The sequence below is a fragment of the Heteronotia binoei genome, chromosome 4 (assembly GCF_032191835.1).
Source record: "Heteronotia binoei isolate CCM8104 ecotype False Entrance Well chromosome 4, APGP_CSIRO_Hbin_v1, whole genome shotgun sequence".
NCBI lineage: Eukaryota > Metazoa > Chordata > Lepidosauria > Squamata > Gekkonidae > Heteronotia > Heteronotia binoei.
Window position 1 is genome coordinate 16,187,490 of NC_083226.1, and position 20,349 is coordinate 16,207,838.

The 20,349-nt window shown below is 46.6% G+C and overlaps 1 protein-coding gene across 21 annotated transcripts in view; it reads left to right on the forward strand.

Moving 5' to 3' along the window:
• The window catches only part of ADGRL3 (adhesion G protein-coupled receptor L3), an 813,661-nt gene that overhangs the window by 713,613 nt on the left and 79,699 nt on the right, over window positions 1-20,349 (forward strand). For all 21 annotated transcript variants that reach the window (XM_060236824.1, XM_060236827.1, XM_060236810.1 and 18 more), the window contains one exon: window positions 19,888-20,013. In XM_060236824.1, the coding sequence (XP_060092807.1) occupies window positions 19,888-20,013 (126 nt within the window). The remainder of the gene's footprint in view (window positions 1-19,887; window positions 20,014-20,349) is intronic.

Below are 20,349 nucleotides of genomic sequence, written 5' to 3' on the forward strand. Positions count from 1 at the left end.
TATGTTTTGGGGAGGGCCATGACTCAGAGAATTTCCCAGGTTCCAGGCTTTTTTTGTAGCAGGAACTCCTTTGCATATTAGGCCACACACCCCTGATGTAGCCAATCCTCCTGGAGCTTTCAGTAGGCCCTGTAAGAAGAGCCTTGTAAGCTCTTGGAGGATTGGCTGCATTAGGGGTGTGTGGCCTAACATGCAAAGGAGTTCCTGCTGCAGAAAAAAAAGCCCTACCAGGTTCCATACCTGGCATCTCCACTTTTAAAAGCTTCAGGTGTTAAGCAATTGGAAGGATGCTGACCGAGACCCTGGGAAGGTGCTCCCAGATATACTGACCTTGGTAGACGTGTGGTCCAACTCAGGAGAAGGAAGTCCCATATGTTCTTTGTGGGGAAAGGATCTCAGGGAAGAGAACAGGAATCAGGAAAACAAGAAGGCAATGGCAAACCACCCCATAAAAAGTCTGCCAAAAAAATGTCATGATATCACTCCATGGGTCAAGTAATGACTTGGTGCTTGCACAGGGGACTACTTTTACCTTTTTACTATTTCCCATGCCCTGACCTGAGTAGCAAGGGGCTGTGGCTCACTGGCAGAGCATCTGCTTGGCATACTGAAGGTTCCAGGTTCAGTCCCTGGCATCTCCATTGAAAAGGTCCAGGCAGTAGATGACATGAAAGACCTCTGCCTGAGAACCTGGAAAGCCATGGCCAGTCTAAGTAGACAATATTGGCTTTGATGGACCAACTTCAGTATAAGGCAGCTTCATATGCGGATGGCCCAGGCTAGTTGGAACTCGCAAGATCTTGGAAACTTAGCATGGTCAGCTCTGGTTAGTATTTGAATGGGAGACCTCCAAGGAATACTAGGGTCATGACTCAGAGTCAGCCAATGGCAAATCACCTTTGAACATCCCTTGGAAAGCTATGAGGCCACCATCAGTGATGGCACTTTCCACCACATTATATCCTACTGCTTGCCTTTGCCTCTCCTTATTCTTAAAAGCTCTTGTTTTGCTGAAACTCATAGAGGTTTTCTGTGTTGCTTCCATTCCTATTAGCCCCTCCCTTCCTGACATTTCTGGTTTGAAGAAGAAGACCACAGATTTATACCCGCCCTTCTCGCTGAATCAGAGTGGCTTACGATCTCCTTTATCTCCTTTCCCCACGACAGACAACTTGTGAGGTGGGTGGGGCTGAGAGGGCTCTTACAGCAGCTGCCCTTTGAAGGACAACTCCTACGAAAGCTATGACTGACCCAAGGCCATGCCAGCGGCTGCAAGTGGCGAAGTGCGGAATCAAACCCGGTTCTCCCAGATAAGAGTCCGTGCACTTAACCACTACACCAAACTATCTCTCTGAGATCATTTACGCATACTCATGGCAATGGAGAAGAAATGTGAAAGTGTAGTTTTTTGCAGGGGTCAGGAAAACCCTCCTCAAATGCTCCAATGCAGTCTTCGTTATTGTTTAATGCCAGTGGTCTTGCTGAAATTGGATCACCCTTCTGGAAATGCTCTGATTTGCTGCCTATCACCAATCAGGTGCCAAGAAACTCCTGTAAAGGGGGCTCACACATAGACAGCAGTGTGAACCCATGAAGCTGCTTCATACTCAATCCCCTTGGTCCTTCAGAGTCAGTATTGTCTTCTCAGAGTGGCAACAGCTCTCCAAGGTCTCAGGCAGGGGTCTTTCGCATCACCTACTGCCTGGACCTTTTAACTGGAGATACCAGAGACCGAGCCTTCTGCATGCCAAGCAAATGCTCTACCACTGAGCTGCAAGGAGTTCTTAACAGATGCTTTCAAAAGGAGAACTCCTTGTGCACCTTTCCTCCCAACCCGCATTTCCTTGCGTGGCTCCCTTCCCATTTGTCTCCCAGCCAAGCCGGGTTTAAGACTCCAAGATGTTTGAATTCAGTATGCTTGGCTGGTTAGCTAAGTGACCGCTTTCCAGGGCTTGAAAATCTTGCTCTCCGCCTGAAGTTGATCATTTGAAGCAGAACTCCTAGAGAACATGCATCGCAAGGGGAAGGGACATATCTGGTGTTCCCTCTAAACTGAGTTAGTGTGAGCTTGCTCACAGGTTTCTTTAGCTTCCAGCTTGCACATTTTTGTCTTAGCTGAGGAAGAATGGCCCCAGAGTAAACTAATTTATGCAGGGGCTCACAACTTTAATGCCAGTAGCTCACAAGATATAATTTTTGCTCACAAGGCTCCACAGCTTAGAAGGGCATCAGGGTTTTTTTTTTTTTTTGTAGCAGGAACTCCTTTGCACACACCCCTAATATAGCCAATCCTCCTGGAGCTTACAGTAGGCCCTGTATGAAGGGCCCTGTGAGCTCTTGGAAGATTGGCTACGTCAGGGGATGTGGTCTAATAAGAAAAGGAGTTCCTGATGCAAAAAAAAGCCCTGGAAGGCATATTGGACATAGCTACAAAGAAATATCTTACACCAGGGCAATGGCATATGAGATGCCTTCTGGAGTGCTTTAACTACCCCCATATTGTCCCAAAATGTCGACAGCTGATCTGTTATCTGGCTCCGTGCCTGAATGACACACATTGCCACACTCTCATCCTCCACTTAACTTCATTTGCACTTTTGGTTGCCCTCAGGCCTCAGATTCAGCAGGAGCTCACAGGAGTGTCACTCCTGAAACCTTTCTGATGGTCCACCTTCTTCCTCGCCACCTATCCTGTCCATTGAATAGTAGGTGCAGCTGCATAACAAACCCTGGATTAGGAGAGTGGGCAGCCAGACAGCCATCAGCGGCTTTGCCACACCCCCAGCAGCCCTCATTAACCTCTGGAGAAGCCCGTGCCACCCTTTCTCCACTTCTTATGTGATTTTGGACAGCGGGTGGCTTGCTGGCCTTTTGAGTGGAAGGGGGGGCAGCCCAGGAGAGCCCCAGGTGAGCGAGGCCTACTTGGACTGGCTAGATCTCTAACCAGCTCAAGCAGACCTCGCTTACCTGGGGCTCTCCTTTCTTGCATCGGGTTGCTTTTGACTGGGAGGGGGGTAGTATATGCTAATGAGCTCCACCTATTTTTTTTTTTTTACAAGATGACCCCTGGTTGCCCCTTTCTCTTCAGTTTTGTCCCATGCTTTCCTGCTTACCCAGATGAACACACCGAGTCTGGATTTCCCTTCACTCCGCAAGCACTTTGACAGCAAGGTTATCATTTAATTATTAGAAGCTCTCTTTCTCACCAATCAGTTTGCCTCACCCAAAGGGATGGTAGAGCTGTTTTTCAAAATGTCAGATTTTCATTCTAATATTATTTCTATTTGTTATTTGTACAGAAGGGAGGGGGATCTTAATAAACTATTGATATTGAAAAAGAAAACAGGAAATCACAAGAGACCAAGGCATGCTGTGAGCAGCACCGATTCAAGACAGTGCCATTTAGAAGAAGATGATATTGGATTTATACCCTGCCCTTCACTCTGAATCTCAGAGTCTCAGAGCGGCTCACAATCTCCTTTACCTTCCTCCCCCACAACAGACACACTGTGTAGTAGGTGGGGTTGAAAGAGCACTCCAGGAAGCTGCCCTTTCAAGGACAACTCCTACGAGAGCTATGGCTGACCCAAGGCCATTCCAGCAGCTGCAAGTGGAGAAGTGGGGAATCAAACTCGGTTCTCCCAGATAAGAGTCCGCACACTTCACCACTACACCAAACTGGCTCTCAGTTTACTCAGTTGGAGCCTCTGCCTCGTAGCAACCAAGCTGGACCCCACACATAACACACACAGAGTTGAACTACTAGGGCTAATTGTGAACAAGACCTGAATTCTCCTGACTCCTAAAATTGCAATTTAAAAAACGTCTCGTGAAAACCACACAGGATGATCCGGTTCTCATCTGTTTTAGTCAAGTACGCATTGTATAGATTTCCCAAAGGCATTAAGAAACAAATATAAATCCAGGCCATCCCTGCCGAAAACATTTTTGTCTTGAGGCTAGTAGAATGTGAGTGTGTGATCACACGAGGTAAATGAGGAAAGCTTTCCTGATGAAACCTAGCCGGGCATTGTGTATATGCCCTTCATAGCCCTGAGAGAGAGAGAGAAATTAAATGTGTTTGCTATGCATGCCATGCACCCTGCAGAGAGAAACATCATCCAGATAGATCCATATATAATTTGCGTGCAAGAGGGGGGGAGGGGGGTAGACAGGCAAAGTGATGTAATTTCCAAAAGCAAGGCATGCCTTCTTATTTATTTTATTTATTTATTACATTTGATTTATATCCCGCCCTCTCCGCAAGCAGACTTCTTGCCATCAGACTGCCGCCAACTGTGTTGTTCTTTCAAACGTTGGTTTGTTTTTGGCTGTGGCTGCAAACGCTGTTCAGGAGAGTTCTTCGCTTTTTTTCACAGAGCAGAATCCCCACTTCATTTATGAAAACGGTGGGCACTATTCAGGGGTCGTTTTGGAGAAAAATAGGTGGCAGAGCTCATTAGCATAACTCATTAGCATATGCCACCTCCCCCCCCAGCCAAAAGCAACCCGACACAAGAAAGGAGGGGCCCAGGTGAGCGAGGCCTGCTTGGGCTAGTTAGAGATCAGCCAGCCCAAGCAGGCCTCGCTACCACGGGACTCTCCTTGGCTGTCCCCACCACCACAGTCAAAAGGCCAGCAAGCCACCCACCACCCAAAATCGCATAAGTGGAGAAAGGGTGTCACGGGCTTCTCCAGGGGTTAATGAGGGGGGCGTGGCAAAGCTCCTGGTGGCTGGCTGTCCGCTCTCCTAATCCAGGGATTGTAATGCAGATGCACCTCCTATTCAATGGACAAGGTAGGTGGGGAGGAGGAAGGGGAACCCTCAGAAAGGTTCAGGAATTGCGCTTCTGTGAGCTCCTACTGAATTTAAGGCCTGGCGCTATTCTTCTGCCACACTCCTGGTTGGAAGCAGAAGAGACACTTAAAAAAAAACCCTCATCTGGGTTGATAACATATTGCCAGGGCTTTTTTTTTTTTTTTAGCAGGAACTCCTTTGCATATTAGGCCATGCCCCCCCTGATGTAGCCAATCCTCCTGGAGTTTACAGGGCTTTTAGTACAGAACCTACTGTAAGCTCCAGGAGGATTGTGGCCTAATATGCAAAGGAGTGTGGCCTAATATGCAAAGGAGTTCCTGTTGCAAAAAAAAAGCCCTGCATCTTGCAGTTGTGTGCTTGTGCTGTGTTTCTTTAAAAGGAATGTTTTGGGAGTTTGACGGTGCGAGTTTTCATTATGTCAGTGCAGTGGAGAGAGAAAGGGAGCTGTTTGCCATTGTGGACACACCTCCTCTGTCAAGCAGCCGGTCCTGCAAACTGACATTGCTGCCTCTGTTTTGTACTCCCCAAAAATCTAAGCCCTCTTGGAAAAAATCCAGTTGTGGGAATGGCTGCCCTTGAATTGTTTGTTCCCAGTGAAAAGAACATCATACAAACATAAGGATCCCAGATCCCGCTGATTTTTTTTTAAAACAAAGAGTGCCAATCTCCCCCCCCCCCCCGAAAAAAAAAAACCAGCCACAAAATAATCGACTCAGGCCTTGTTTTCACTGATAAGGTGAACCAGTGTCTGGATTCCATCCCTTCGTACTGCAGAGATGGAGGTTTTACAGAGCTGAATGGCTCGTACGTATAGTCAGCACTTTCCCATCTGTTTATTTACTTCATGGATGCCCCGCTTTTCTTCCTGTGGGGTCCCAAGGTGGCCTGCCACATTTCTGCCTTCTGCATTTTAACCTCCAAATAACCCCCTCAGGTGGGTTACGCTGAAAGTGTAGGACTGGCCTGAGATCACTCAGCAAGGCTCCCTTGTGGAGCGGGGATTCCGACGTAGGTCTCCAATATCTTAGTCTGACACTCTAACCCAGGGAGGTCAAACTTATTTGTTATGAGGTCCAGATCTGACATAAATGAGACCTTATCGGGCCAGATCATGTTGAGCTGGGCCATGTGTGTACCTATTTACGATTAGGTAGCAGAGAGATAAACTTAATAAACATGCTTTAAACATTAGCACTTCTTCTTAAAGGTGCTTCCTTTGTATTTCTTTGTATTTCTCCCATGGGATCCAGGGAACTGGGCAAAAGAAGCTCTGGCTCTTTCCCTCCCTCCGCAGGGGACCTGGAGGGAGGGAGCCAGTAGAAGGAAGAGAGGCTTGGCTCAGCAGCTCTGCTGTGCGATTGAGAGAGGCTGGCAACGCAAGCTATTCCCCCTTCCTCCTCAAGGGAGGAGCCTCAGCCAGTGGAGAAAGTAAAGATTTTTTTTTCTGTAGCTCCTGTGCAGTTGAGCAAGCCTAGCAAAGCAAGCTGTTATGCAGAAGGAAGCAAGAGAGAGGGGAAAGGAAGCAGGTGACAGCCAGTTGCTTGAAGGCCTGACAGGAGCCCTCTAGGGGCCTGATTTGGCCCCTGGGCCACATGTTTGACACCCCTGCTCTAACCGCTATGCCACAGTGGCTCTCCACCTGGCTATCTTGACCACCTCTGAGACTTTAGAGATGGAGTTCTTTGTTTTTCAAGGAGGAGCATTCAGGTAAAATGAGCCCCTGCCTGTAGTCTGAATTATCTAGCTTTATCTCCTCAAGCCCAAACAAGACATGTCACTGGGAAATCTGTGAACAGGATCCTCCCAGCATCCCCCTAGCTGCAGAAGGCCTCAATGTGGATTGGGGCCACAGTGTGGGAGAGGGAGGGTCTTGTGTAATGATAAAACGTTTCTTGCCTTGAAAACCCACAAGGTCCCCTGTAAGTCAGCTGTGATTTCACAGGGGAGAAAAACCCAAGCCTGAACTCTCCCTTGAAGCTAAAATAACTTAGCTGAGGTTACTATACTCTGGTCACATTCTGAGAAGACAAGAGTCACTGGAAAAAATGTTAGGAAATGTTGACGGGACCAAGAAAAGAAGAGATAGATTGACTCGATCAAGGAAGCTGTAGCCCTCAGTTCGCAAGACCTGAGCAAGACTATGAATGATGGGATGTTTTGGAGGTTATAAATTCAGAGGGTCCCCATAAGTCAGAAGCAACCGGACAGCACTGAACACAAACCCACACCTCACACAGTGTATTCTCAGAACTGCTTCACAGGTAAAGTGAGGGGCAGGTGATGGAACAGTTGGTACTTCCACCTATCCAGTAGTAGAGAAAGTGTGGTTGATAAGTTAATGTGCTTTTTTTTTTAGCCGCAAGGGTTGTATGCTCAGCGTCTCTTTCTGTCATGTATAGATCAGGACATATGTTCAGACTGAAAAAAGGAAGAAGAAGAAGAGATTGGATTTATACCCCATCCTTCACTCAAGAGTGTCAGAGCGGCTTACAATCTCCTTTCCCTTCCTTTCCCCACAGCAGATGCTCTGTGAGGTTGGTGGGGCTGAGAGAGCTGTGAGAGAACTTCTCTTCAGAGAACAGTTCTGAGAGAGCTGTGACTGGCCCAAGGTCACTCAGCTAGCTGCATGTAGAGGAGTGGGGAATCAAACCCAGTTCTCCCAGATTAGAGTCCACGCTCCTAACCATTACACCAAACTGGCTCTTGGAGGGGAATAAAAAGATTCTTGTGGCTACAGTGGAAGCACCCAAATGCAGATTGGTGAAAGTATCTCAAAGCACTGCTTCCTACCATATTTTCATAGTTAAAGGTCTCGTATAAATGTATAAAAGCAAAAAATAATTAAGTGGAAGAGATCTCCTGAAAGTTAAGCAAGCAGTCGAAGAAAAGGAAACACTGAATGACTACACTAAGAAAAGTAAAAAGTGTATAAGGCAGACTTATTTAAGGTTACAGAAACAAAAGATTACGAGAAGATTGCCATCAAAACTCACTTTGGCAACTGGAAGGAAAAGTACTTGTACGAGCAATGTTTGAAAGTCATAGGGAATAAGGATAGGCACAAACCAGGAAAATAGATGTTCATCCTGGTTCGTGGTTTGCAGTGTCACACAAAGCCTGAACCGGTTCAGACCTCCTCTGGTTTGCGAACCTGTGCTCAGGTTCAGGTTTGTTGGATTTATAAAACCCATTTAAAGGGAATTATTCTTAAAATGGTTTGGACGCTGGGCACCATGTGAGAGTGGAGCGCAAGCGGTGAATTCACCACTTCCAGGTGAATTTGCTGCTTGTAATCCACTTCCATGTGGTGTCTGCTGTCAAAACCCATTTGAAGTGCAAGCAGTGAATTCACGGGGGGTGGGGGAGTGAAAAGCATTGGTGAACTGGCTTGCATCTAATATATGCAAGCCAGTTCAGCAATCCCTTTCACTCCCCCCCCCCCCAGCCCCTGCAGAAGCTGTGGAAGCTCTCACGAGTGAACTAATTTAAATACTTTCTGAGCTCACTGGCAAGTCATACCACCCCAGTGGCCGCAACCCGAACGAACCACACAGCAACCATGGTGGTTCATGGGCAGATCACGAACCAGCTTGGTTAGCAAAAGACAAACAGGCCTGGTTTGTCATTTGGTTTATGCCCACCCCTAGTAGGGAATAAAGAATCTGGGGGGAAACCACTTTCATTGATTTGGGGGGGGGGGAACCTGAAGCCCACAGAAGGCACTGTCAGACACTCAGATCCTTATTCCAAATGAGTCAGTAAGACTTATTAATTGCATCGAAAGCTTCAGCTAAAAGGAACAAGCTGCCCCTATCCATTTTCAGCCAGAGATTCTAAAGTAACTATCAAAGCTGTGTCTGTCCCATAACCAGGTCAGAAATTAGATTGGAAATGGTTAAGAGAAGAATCCTCCTCCAGGTATGACTGAAGTCTCTCTCGCGCAACCACTGTGCTGCTCACCCTCTCCGCCAAAGGCTGGTGAGCTGTTTACCGGGTCATCTTTTTTCCAGTGAAGGCCTTTCCAATAAAGGCGCACGATCATCCATTTCAATTCCTTCTGAAAATGACCCTGGACCACGGAGGTATTAATTATGCTTGTCAGAGGTGTTCTCAATTTGTCCTGGCAAAGTTTAATTAACCAGGAAGAAGAATCAAGTTTTAAGAGAAGTGGCCTTCACCACTCCAAGGGCACAGCCTACTCTGGACAGAGGGATTGGTCTGAAGCACTCCAGAGGCCCGTGACGAGTGAATGCTTCTAAACTAGCATTCAAATAAAATGAAACAGTGGCTTATGAGGCGGCTTGCAAGGGCTAACCCTGCTGCCACCATTGACAGGCTGCCAGGTCTCGTGCAATGTTCCCTCTAAGCTGCAGAGTCTTATGAGCAAAAATTCTACTTTGTGGGCTACTGGAATTAAAGTTGCGAGCTCCTGCATAAATTATAGTGCTCTGGAGTCATCCTTGAGCTAAGAGCAAAATGTGTGAGCTGGAAGCAAAAAAGGGGAACACTGTTCTCAAGTTATTCCCTGCTTCTGCATAGCCGCCCTGGACTTCCTCGGTGGTCTCTCGTCCAAGTACTTCCCATGGCTGACCCTGCTTAGCTTTCAAGCCCTGATGAATCTGGACCATTTAGGCTTTTAAAATCCTGATAAAAATGGTGACATTCGACTTTTCGGCTAATCTTCCTGAAAAGCAGGGGGATGGTGGGGAAAAAAAGTGTTGTCGTGACACAGTTGACTTATAGGGACCCCTGCTGGGCTTTTCAAGGCAACGAATGTTCAAAGGTGATTCGCCATTGCCTGCGCTCACGTCAAACGCAGGGTATATCAACTAAATTCCATGCGTGTTATGCCTTATTAAATAGTTCCAGCTTCTGTATCTTAATAATAGATGCTGCTAGGGTTGCTGGCTCCGGTTTGGGAAATACCTGATGATTTGGGGGATGGAGGTTGAGGACGACCGGATTTGGAGTGGGGAAAGACTTCAGTGGGGTGTGATGCCATACGGTCCATATTCCAAAGTGGCCATTTTCTCCAGGTGAACTGATCTCTGTCACCTGGAGGTCATAGTAACCCCAGGAGATCTCCAGCCATCACCTGGAAGTCAGCTAACAAAAATTAGAGTATGTATTCCAAATTCACAAAAACATCAAACAAGTCCAAATATATAGTAGAAAATTCCGATGAAGCTTCAAGAAATTCATGAAGTGCATCACCCCACCAATTCCCAAAGTGGGGCGGTCTTCCGTTCCGCTCCTCTGCTTTTGTAGAAAGTGCTTGTGCAGACCCAAACTTAAAATAAAGATGTTGTAGAATTCCATATAAAGTCTTGTTTCATCTATTTCGAATGCAAATATAAGCATGGACTCATGTCGAAAAGCTTCTGATGGTATTGTCAACTGAATCACCGTTTCTTCTCATGTCTTTTATCAAAGAGGCGCATTCGGTAGTCCATCTCTACACTAGACAATTAGAGAACCATACCAGTATACACAGACAAATATTTACAATAATACAAGACCCCTCAAATTTACACAATCTTACCATTTCAAACAGGGCAGCTAGTTCTCAAGCGCCTCAGTGGAGAAAAAATCTCAAATTTTGAACACAGCACCTCAACCTAAATACCATAAAGAAGACTGCAGATTTATACCCCACCCTTCTCTCTGAATCAGAGACTCAGAGCAGCTTACAATCTCTTATATCTTCTCCCCCCACAACAAACCCCTGTGAGGTGGGTGGGGCTGAAAGGGCTCTCACAGCAGCTGCCCTTTCAAGTACAACTCCTACAAGAGCTATGGCTAAACCCAAGGCCATTCCAGCAGCTGTAAATGGAGGAGTGGGGAATCAAACCCCAGTTCTTCCAGATAGGCGCCCGCACACTTAACCACTACACCAAATTACACCTGTTAGATCTCTTAAAGCTTCATAGAAATTCTGTACTATATAGTTGGACTCTTGATGTTTTTGTGAATTTGGAATACATACTGCAATTTTTGTTAGTTGTTTTTCACGGCTTGTTTTGTTGCCTTTACCTTTTTCCATGATTCTCTTTTGGTTGTACCACCTGGAAGTTGACAACCGTAGCTGGCTGCGGATTTGGGGGAGTTTTCCTTGTGGTGGTGGATTTCCCATTTTATCTACATCATCCACTGCATCCTTTTTAAACTGCTAAATTCCTTTTAATTCTCTCCGTTATTTATCCACTATACTTATGAAACTGTTGGGTCTTAGCCAACTCAGGGAAGAGATCCCTAGGAACAGTGCCTGTCTTCTCCCAATCTGTCCTGATTCACTAATTATTCATGCTTGGCGCCTCTTTTCTAGGTGTGAACTGGCTTTCCGCTAACACTTTCTAACCGGCATTTCTCCATTTTTAAAAAACGGATCCTGACGGACTATTTTACAAATCCTGGCACTGCCTAGCAGTAATCCATCCAGAACCCAGCATGCTGTTGGGGTTGAAGAGGAGTTACCAAATGAAAGGAGTAACCCTCCTATTTTGTTTCACGGGTGGCGGGGGAAGGCTGCCAATCCAAAGGCGGTTTTGGGGGGGATTTCTCAGGGAGCTTTGCTAACAGCTCTCAAGGTTCTTCCTCCCACACAAGGGTAGTTTCTCAAGCCTGCTGCGCTGGAGACGCTCATACTCTCCAGTTGTTCTCCAACCAGTTTCTCCTTCCCAGACTGAATTTCTGGCATCCCCGCCTTTCGTTTTTTTCCATGCTGATTCTGCAAATTGTTTCTTCTAATTTTCTTTGTCTTCCTTGAGACGACCGAAGCGCAGCAGGAGCTGAGCATTTTGTGTTGCCTTCTGCCGTCTTTTAAGCGCTCGCCTCGCTAGCCGAAAGGCGTTCCAGGCACTTCGTTTGATCGCAGGCCTGACAAGGCCTGCCGCCTCAGCAGCTTTCTTTATATGCTCATAGAATCTCTTTGTATCATAATTAATATCTCTCACTAATTTGGGGGAGGGTGTTAGCTTCTTCAGTTCCAACCCTGTGTGTTTCCGTACAGACTTCTGCTGTGCTCAGGTTCGCTTTTATTCTAGCGCTGCTGTTGTGACGTTTTGCTGCCTTGTGTTGCTTCTTTCTGATTTTTCATTTCCCAAAAGACGGTATTTCCCTGAGTGCAAGAAGGAAGTTGGAAATAGCCCCTTTGCTTTCTGGGACAAAACTAGGGTTGCCAACCTCCGGTCGTGGCTTGGAGGTCTCCTGGAATTACAGCTGATTTCCAGACTATAGAGAAATGGTTCCAGTGGAGGAAATGGCTGCTTTGGAGGGTAGACTCTAGGGCAGGGGTGTCAAACGCATTTGTTATGAGGGCCAGATCTGACATAAATGAGACCTTGTCTGGCCGGGCCATGTCTATTTAAGGTTAGGTAGTAGAGATGTAAACTTTATAAAGGACACAGACAAACACAATTTAAAATTTAAAAAAAAAACAACCTTTGAACATACTTAAAACATTAGCACTTGCTGGTCTTAAAGGTGTTTTCTTTGTACTTCTCCTGTAGGATCCAGGGAACTGGGCAAAGGAAGCTCTGGCTCTTTCCCCAGGAGACCAGGAAGGGGAGGAGCTGCAGCCAATAGAAGGAAGAGAGGCTTGGCTCAGTAGCTCTGCTGTGTGGCTGAGCAAGCCTTGCAAAGCAAGCTGAGATGCAGAAGGAATTACAGCCAGTTGCTTGGGGGCCTGATAGGAACCCTCTGGGGGCCTGATTCAGCCCTTGGTCCGCATGTTTGACAAGTCTCCCTCTCCTTATTTCACTCCTTCCAGATCCTACTCCTCTGGGCAAGTTTTCCTTCCAAAACTGCTGCCCACCCAGTCAGAGGGACAGAAGGGATCCTGGGAAATGTAGGCCCTGTAGCTACTTTAATACAGGCTTCCCTGGAGCCTGTAAGCCTCACTAGGCCTAGGATCATGACAGGTCTCTCCCTATCCCTCTCAGTCATAGATCAGCAGTGGTAGCCTCTTCCCTTCTAGCACATTCCTGAATGGTGCTTCTTCTCTATCCTTGGCAGTACATTGCTTTGCTTCTCAATAGGGGGGATTGGCCATTAAATTTATAGGGGAATTTCCTGGCAGGTCACCACCCTAGAGGGCCATTGGCAGCCAGGAACAAACAGAGCCAAACCCAAACGTCTCTGCCAGTGCTACAGAGACCATTTGATTGGATCCTTTAGTGCAACAGTGATCAGTCTCAGCTCACCAATTGCCTCCTCCCATGCGACTTCCCGTTTGCAGAAGGGAGCAATGGACTAGGTGATGCCCAGGGTTGGCGCTGCTGAGCTGAGTGAGCCTGCAGCACTGGCTCATAGTGTCACAGGGGTCATTCCTCTTGGCTGCTCATGAGTCATTTTACCTTCCGAGGCTGCCTCTGTTTGAAAGCGCTTCTCTGGTTTGCTGCATGAACATCTGAAACTGCCTTACACCCATATCATACCATACCATACCATACCAAACCAAACCTTTAATGGCATAACAAGCGCAAATGAAAATTTAAAATGCCTTCCCTACATTAGAAATAATGAAGGATAGGGGCACCTTCTTTTGGGGCTCATAGAATTGGACCCCTGGTCCAATCTTTTTGAAACTTGAAGAGCATTTTGAGGAGAGTTATCAGATGCTATGCTTCAAATTTGGTGCCTCTAGCTCAAAAAACAGCCCCTCCAGAGCCCCAGATACCTCCAGATCAATTCTCCATTAGACCCTATGGGAATCGATCTCCATGGGGAATAATGAAGTGCCCAGCAGACATTTCCCTCCCCCCACCCCATTTCTGACGACTCAGCAGGGGAGGGCCTGTTCCCACCTGGGGATTGGCATCTCTACTCATGGGCTGCTGAACTTCTAACTTCTTCAAGTAACACAGAGCAACCAAAGGTTCAAGTTTACCTTTCCTATGCAAACAACCTCTGAAAGGATTGTGCAATCAATGGGGGGTCTGGGCTGCTTTCGCATGCTGTTCTGCCTGCTCCCCCACCCCATTCACCCTTAAGGACACAGACACACGATCCCAAGAGGAAGCCTTTCCAAGTGGAGCCTGAAGCCTCCGGAGGTGGAAAGGCACATGGTGGCTGTGGGGGCGGGGCTTCCCCCCCCCCCCCCCCACCGGCCAGCTGACTGGGAGCGAGAAGGAGCCTGGGAAAGCGGGAGAACCCCCGCTGGGGCCTCAGGATTGGCGAGCCTAATTGGAAATATAACCCAAAAAGACATTGGACAATTTTTTAATAATGATTAAGTATTAGAAAAAGGTAGAATATGAATTTAGATTTTTATAGTTAAGGGTACCTTTATAAGTTAACTTTAAGTATATAACTTCGGTGGGAGTCTAGTAACAGAGGGAGGGGGGATTAGAAAATATCATATCGGTTAGAGATAGAGACGATATAAATGGATATTGTTACCGTATGTTATCAATAAAATTGATAAAGTTTAAAACAAGGAAATATAACCAAAAGAGAGACAAAGATTCCTTCATGGTCAGATTTAGATTTAAGAATATCTTCCAAAATTTTTGCTACAGCCTCTGTAATCTCCCACTTATTATCATTCAGTAAGATGACAGGGCAGCAAAGTAATCCAGAGACAAAAAATAGCTTGCTAAATAGTTCTTTACAGAGATTGCCATATATGAGACAATCAGACAATATATGCTGAATTGAGTTGGGAGTATTCGCTCCGCGGGAACAGAGTCTTTCAAACAGAGGTACTCAATTATATCTCCCCTGTAAGACTGGGCGGGGGGATGCATTTACTCTAGCCAGCATGAACGCCCTATGATGACTTGGAATCATTAAGTCTGATAAATAACGAGGCATCTTACCACAAAAAAAATCAAGGCCTAAAGGTTTTGCTGAGGAGCAAAACCGCCTTACACCCAATGAGACTGTTGGTCCATCTGGCTCAGGACTGAACCAAACGGCAGGGAGTCCTGCACAGAAAGTTCATTCCCCTTTCCTGCTGCCTGGGATTATTTTAACTGGAGAAGCCAAGAACTGAACCCCCCGTGGCCTTTTGGATGCAAAGCCTTGTCCTCCCTGCAATGACCCATTGCCCCACCAGTTCTTCTTACCTACTTTTCTGAGTCTGCATCTGCCTTTTTTCTTCTGTGTTATCTCCAGCTTGAATGTTTGGACTGCAAAATGATCTCCTTTATAGAATTTGGGTATTTTATTTGATGGCACTTAGCATGGTGTAGTACTGGGCCAGGAATAGTATTGGACCAGGAGTAGAAAGACTTCGGTGAAGGCTGCACTCTGCTCACAACCATTTTTATACTTCCTGCATAAAATGCCTATGTTAGTTGCATCTGAAGAAATGGGCCATAGTCTATGAAAGCTTATGTTGGAATAAAATTGTGTTAGCCATTAAGGCCATCATGTGGGGCCTGAAGATTTCCCAGAAGTACTGAGAGCCAGTTTGGCATAGTGGTTAAGAGGGGCAGACTCTTAATCTGGAGAACCGGGTTTGATTCTCTACTCCTCCACATGCAGCCAGCTGGGTGATCTTGGACCAGTCACTGTTCTCTCCGAGCTCTCTCAGCCCCACCTACCTCACAGGTTGTCTGTTGTGGAGAGAAGAAGGGAAGGTGACTGCAAGCTGCTCCAAGACTCCTTCAGGTTGCGAAGGGCGGTGTATAAAACCAACTACAGAGATCCGTTCCCCTAGAGAAAATGGCTTCTATGAAAGGCAGACTCTATTGTATAATACCCCGTCGAGGTCCCTCCCTTTTCCAAGTCCCACCCTCCGCAGACTCCACCCTCAAATCTCCGGCAATTTCTTGACCTGGAGTTGGCAGCCCTGTACAAGACTCCTATTATGGAATCTTACAAAGTGACTTTGGTCCTCTCATTCTCTCCTTTCCTCAAGCAAGCCTAGCCTCCCTTGGCTGTTGTGAATATAAATGGAAGAAGGAGCCAAATACGGTCTTTGGAGGACAGGTGGTATAAAAATACAGTTTAAAACAATGCAAGTTAAAGGAGTTTTAGACAGTTCCTCTTTGAAACGTTTGTATTTGTTTTAAGCAGCATACATTCAAGAATATACTTTAAAATGCAAGTTCAACAGAGGCAGACAAAAAGACACGTAGGTCACTCTTCTAGCGGGTTATCAGAAAGTCATTGCCTGACAGCTCACGCAGGGTTGCGAGTTGCTAAGGGCCAAAAATTCCAAGGCTCCTGCAGAAGGGTTGTGCATATGACGGATCCAGGCCAAAATTTCCCAGCAGACAGGACAGGGCTAGATGCTTTTTCAGATGCCTCCCTTCCCCACTTTTACAGGACTAAGTTTCTCCAGGACTTTTTTTTTGTAGCAGGAACTCCTTTGCCTATTAGGCCACATCCCCTGATGTAGCCAATCCTCCAAGAGCTTACAGGGCTGTACAGGGCCTACCATAAGCTCCACACCCCTAATGTAGCCAATCCTCCAAGAGCTTACAAAGCTCTTCTTACAGGGCCTCCTGAAAGCTCCAGGAGGATTGGCTACATCAGGGGTGTGTGGCCTAATATGCAAAGGAGTTCCTGCTACAAAAAAAGTGCCTTTTCTCAGAGGATTGGCCTTATGAGCAGCTACAAAGAACTAGTTCATGCCTGAATTCCACTATGAGGGGGGGAAACACCAGTGTGGGGGTCACGTGAATTCATCTGCTCGTGGGCTTAAGAGAAGCATCATACTGGGCCGGAGCTGAACAGCAAGGCTGTTCTTATATTCTTGATTAGAGATCTTTACCCCCATCTTTTTGGTGAAGAAGGCCCAACCCTCCAGAGATGTGTATCTTCTCAGAGGTCCTGACACCCTAGGTTGACACAGGACCACGCAAAGTAGGATCACGATTTTGCTAAAAGGAAGACAGCAGGTTGGTGGAGCGATTGTAAGCTGGTCTTTTCACAGTCCTAACTCGGAGCTGTTGAATGGGAGCTTTCTCTCAGGAAAGTGTTAATAGGATTGCACAAAGTTAATTGACTTTGGATTTCCTGCATTGAGCAGGGGGATTGGAATAACTGACCCAGAAGGCCCCTTCCAGGAAATGGCACAATACAGCGGAGTCAGCATTTGAAAAATAAAAGAAGGAACGGCCTTGAATAATTGAAGGGGAGGGGGAGGAAAGACAATGGCCGCAGAGAGACGTGTCAGGCAAAACCAGAACATTCAGTCAAAACCATCGTGCCAATTTTTACACTACTTTAATGGGGTGTTGTGCAACGGCAGAATAACAGCAGTGAAAAATGACAGGATGGCTTGGAGTCTGTGGTGCCTCTCACAAAATTCCGGTAAGCAAATCACAGAACATACTAATTGCCAGTGTTCCCTCCAAGCTGAGTTAGTGTGAGCTAGCTCACAGTTTTATAGCCTCTGGCTCATTTTTTTTTTTGTCTTAGCTCAGGAAAATGGCCCCGGAGCAAACTAATTCATGCAGTAGCCAAATCGCTCACTCACAACTTTAAGGCCAGTAGCTAACGAAGTAGAATTTTTGCTCACAAGACCCCACAGCTTAGAGGGAGTGTTGCTGGTTGCTGGTTCACAACCTAAATTTCCCAGCACACAGCTGAGGGGACACAGGTCCCTCAGTGATCACTTTTTATTTCATCCAGGTGGGGAGCCATGTTGGTCTAAAGCACCTGAATAAAGTTAGAGTCAGAGGCACCTTTAAAAAACAATATGGTGCAGTATTTAGAACAACATATACTGATTGCAATGTAATGCAATGGAACTTGAAATATACCTCACCCCAACTAAAAGCAGGGGATATGCTGTAAGTCAGTTGTCCCCAACCTTTTTTGGCACCAGGGACCGGTTTTGTAGAAGTCAATTTTTCCACGGACTGGGGGAGGAGGGCTGATGGTTTCAGGATGATACAATTATGCACTTTATTTCTATTAGTTTGGTGTGGTGGTGAAGTGCGTGGACTCTTATCTGGGAGAACCAGGTTTGATTCCCCACTCCTCCACTTGCAGCTTCTGCAATGGTCTTGGGCCAGCCATAGCTCTCGCAGAGTTGTCCTGGAAAGGGCAGCCTCTGGGGAGAGCTCTCTTAGCCCCACCCACCTCACAGGATGTCTGTTGTTTGGGGAGGGACGGTGGCTCAGTGGTAGAGCATCTGCTTGGGAAGCAGAAGGTCCCAGGTTCAGTCCCTGGCATCTCCAAAAAAGGGTCCAGGCAAGTAGGTGTGAAAAACCTCAGCTTGAGACCCTGGAGAGCCGCTGCCAGTCTGAGAAGACAATACTGACTTTGATGGACCAAGGGTCTGATTCAGTATAAGGTAGCTTCATATGTTCATATGTTGTTGGGGGGGAGAAGTAAAGGAGATTGTGAGCTGCTCTGAGACTCTTACCGATTTCGCACTCACCCTATGTCACTCTGACATGCCTCTTTTCAGCACGGTGTCCTTCCGATTTCCCACTATCTGCTCTGGGGCTTCACCTTGCGTCGCCGTTTTTGCGAGGCAAAGAGAAACCACTAAAAACCAGTTTCTCTTTGCCGTTTTGCAAAAACGGCGACTCAAGGTGAAGCCCCGGGGCAGATAGTGGGAAATCGGAAGGACGTCGCACTGAAAAGAGGAACGTCACAGCGGCGTAGGGTGGGTGCGAAATGGTTCTCTGAAATTCGGAGTGGAGGGCAGGACATAAATCCAATGTCATCTTATTATTACTACTACTACATTGTAATATATAATGAAAGAATTATACAACTCACGGCCTGGTTGGTAACCAGGACCGGTCCATGGACCCCTGCTGTATGTTACCTTCATGCTTTAGGGGAGACTAATGGGGCGTTGTAAAGGAATCTCTGTTAACTTCCCACAATTAGAAAAATTTCTCTCACACACTTATCTCCTATTTCAACATATTTATTGCTTCAACCTTTGTTCCCCCTTAATTGGATCCATACAGCTGTTGATTGCTCCTGTACACTTGGCTTGTTGTTCCTGCTTTGTCTCAAAATGTCCTCATCGTGTTATATGCCGCTTTGCTGTTCAGCCCTGTCTATAAGTTTTTTTTCTTCCATTTTGAGGTATCTGAGGAAGCCTGCTTGCACACGAAAGCTCGTACCTTGAATAAAACTTCGTTGGTCTTAAAGGTCCCCCTGGACTCTAACTTTCTTCTCCCTTATTTCATGTGATTGCTCTTCATCTGTGTTCAGTGTCGTGGACCAGGCTTCTTTTACAGTTTCAGGCATCACAGTGAACATACTGCTGCCAAAGGCTCATGCCATGCAATCCAGTACTGCGCTGAGCCCTTCTAAATCTATTGTCTTCAATGGACAGGTGCGACTGTGCTTAGTAGGGCTGCCAGGCCCCCGGCCTGGGCGGGGGTTCTCTTTCCCTGGAGGTTCCCAACCCACCGGCCCACATTGGGCTGGCATGGGGAACCTCCCCCAACATTGCTGTCACAATGACGTCACCCAGAAGTGACGTCATCGCACCGGCAGTGTAGCGCCCCGGCCACTCTAGGTGTTTCCGGGAAAACTCTATGGTTTTCCCGGACGTTCTAGGAATTTGTGAGGGGAAAATTCTATGCAGCCTGCAGGGTACTTGGCAACCTTAGTGCTTAGGATGGTGCTGTTGGATGCCCAGATGGTCTGAAAGCTGCTGCTTCTGGAAGAGGGGTTTGTGGCCTGAAAGCGCACAGCCACTGAAGGCAGAGTTGTGTTGCTGCGGTTTCCCCCCTCAGGAAAAAAAACAGAGAAAGCTGTGTGCGTGTCTGCATGTCCGTGACGTTTCTTACACTCTTGCCAGAAAGCAAAAATTTTATCCCAAGTACCAGATCATATAAATCTTAAAGTGGTATTGATTTTCAGTCGTAAGCTGAATGACCGGTTTATTTTTGCATCGCTTTGATGTGCCTGGGCGATTGCTGGGGTCTGAAGTTGTCAGCAAAAGAATAGCCTAAAGCATTCCCTTGCAAAGGCATAAACGTGTGTGCAAGCATAAAATTGCCAATTTTAACAGGTATACACAAACGGCGGCCGTTTTAACAGTCTCCTCCCCCCGATATGCTCGCGTGCACGCAAATATCAATGGACAAAAGACAAAGAATGGGTTTCTCGCTAATGAATGTTGCCGTTTAATTGCTTAGGTACGTAAAGAATATGGGAAATGCCTGCGTACACATTGCTGTAGTGGGAAAAGTACAGAAAGCTCCATCGGCTCAGGAAAAACGTCTGGGTCACGAACTCCCGGAAGATATTCCACAGGCTCACAGGTAAAGCATGCCGTTGTAAGCTTGAACAGAATCCCGAGCAAGTCTGTCGCTGTGCCAAAACAGTTATCTGCTCAAGTCTCAATAATCAGAATTCATTTCCATCTCTGAGAGCATAACTGTGCTTCTAATGAAAGTCTCGTTTCTTCAGAACCGAAGAATGGGTTTCCTGCTAACCAATATTGCCCTGTAATTACTTAGATACGTAAGGAGTATGGGGAAATGTTTCATTTCATTTGTACTGTAATTGATGGAGGACACGGTGAATTACATGATTGCCGTCTGACACAGGGCTTCCACTGAAAGTTGCATCCTTGAGACGTATTTGCCTCCGTAATT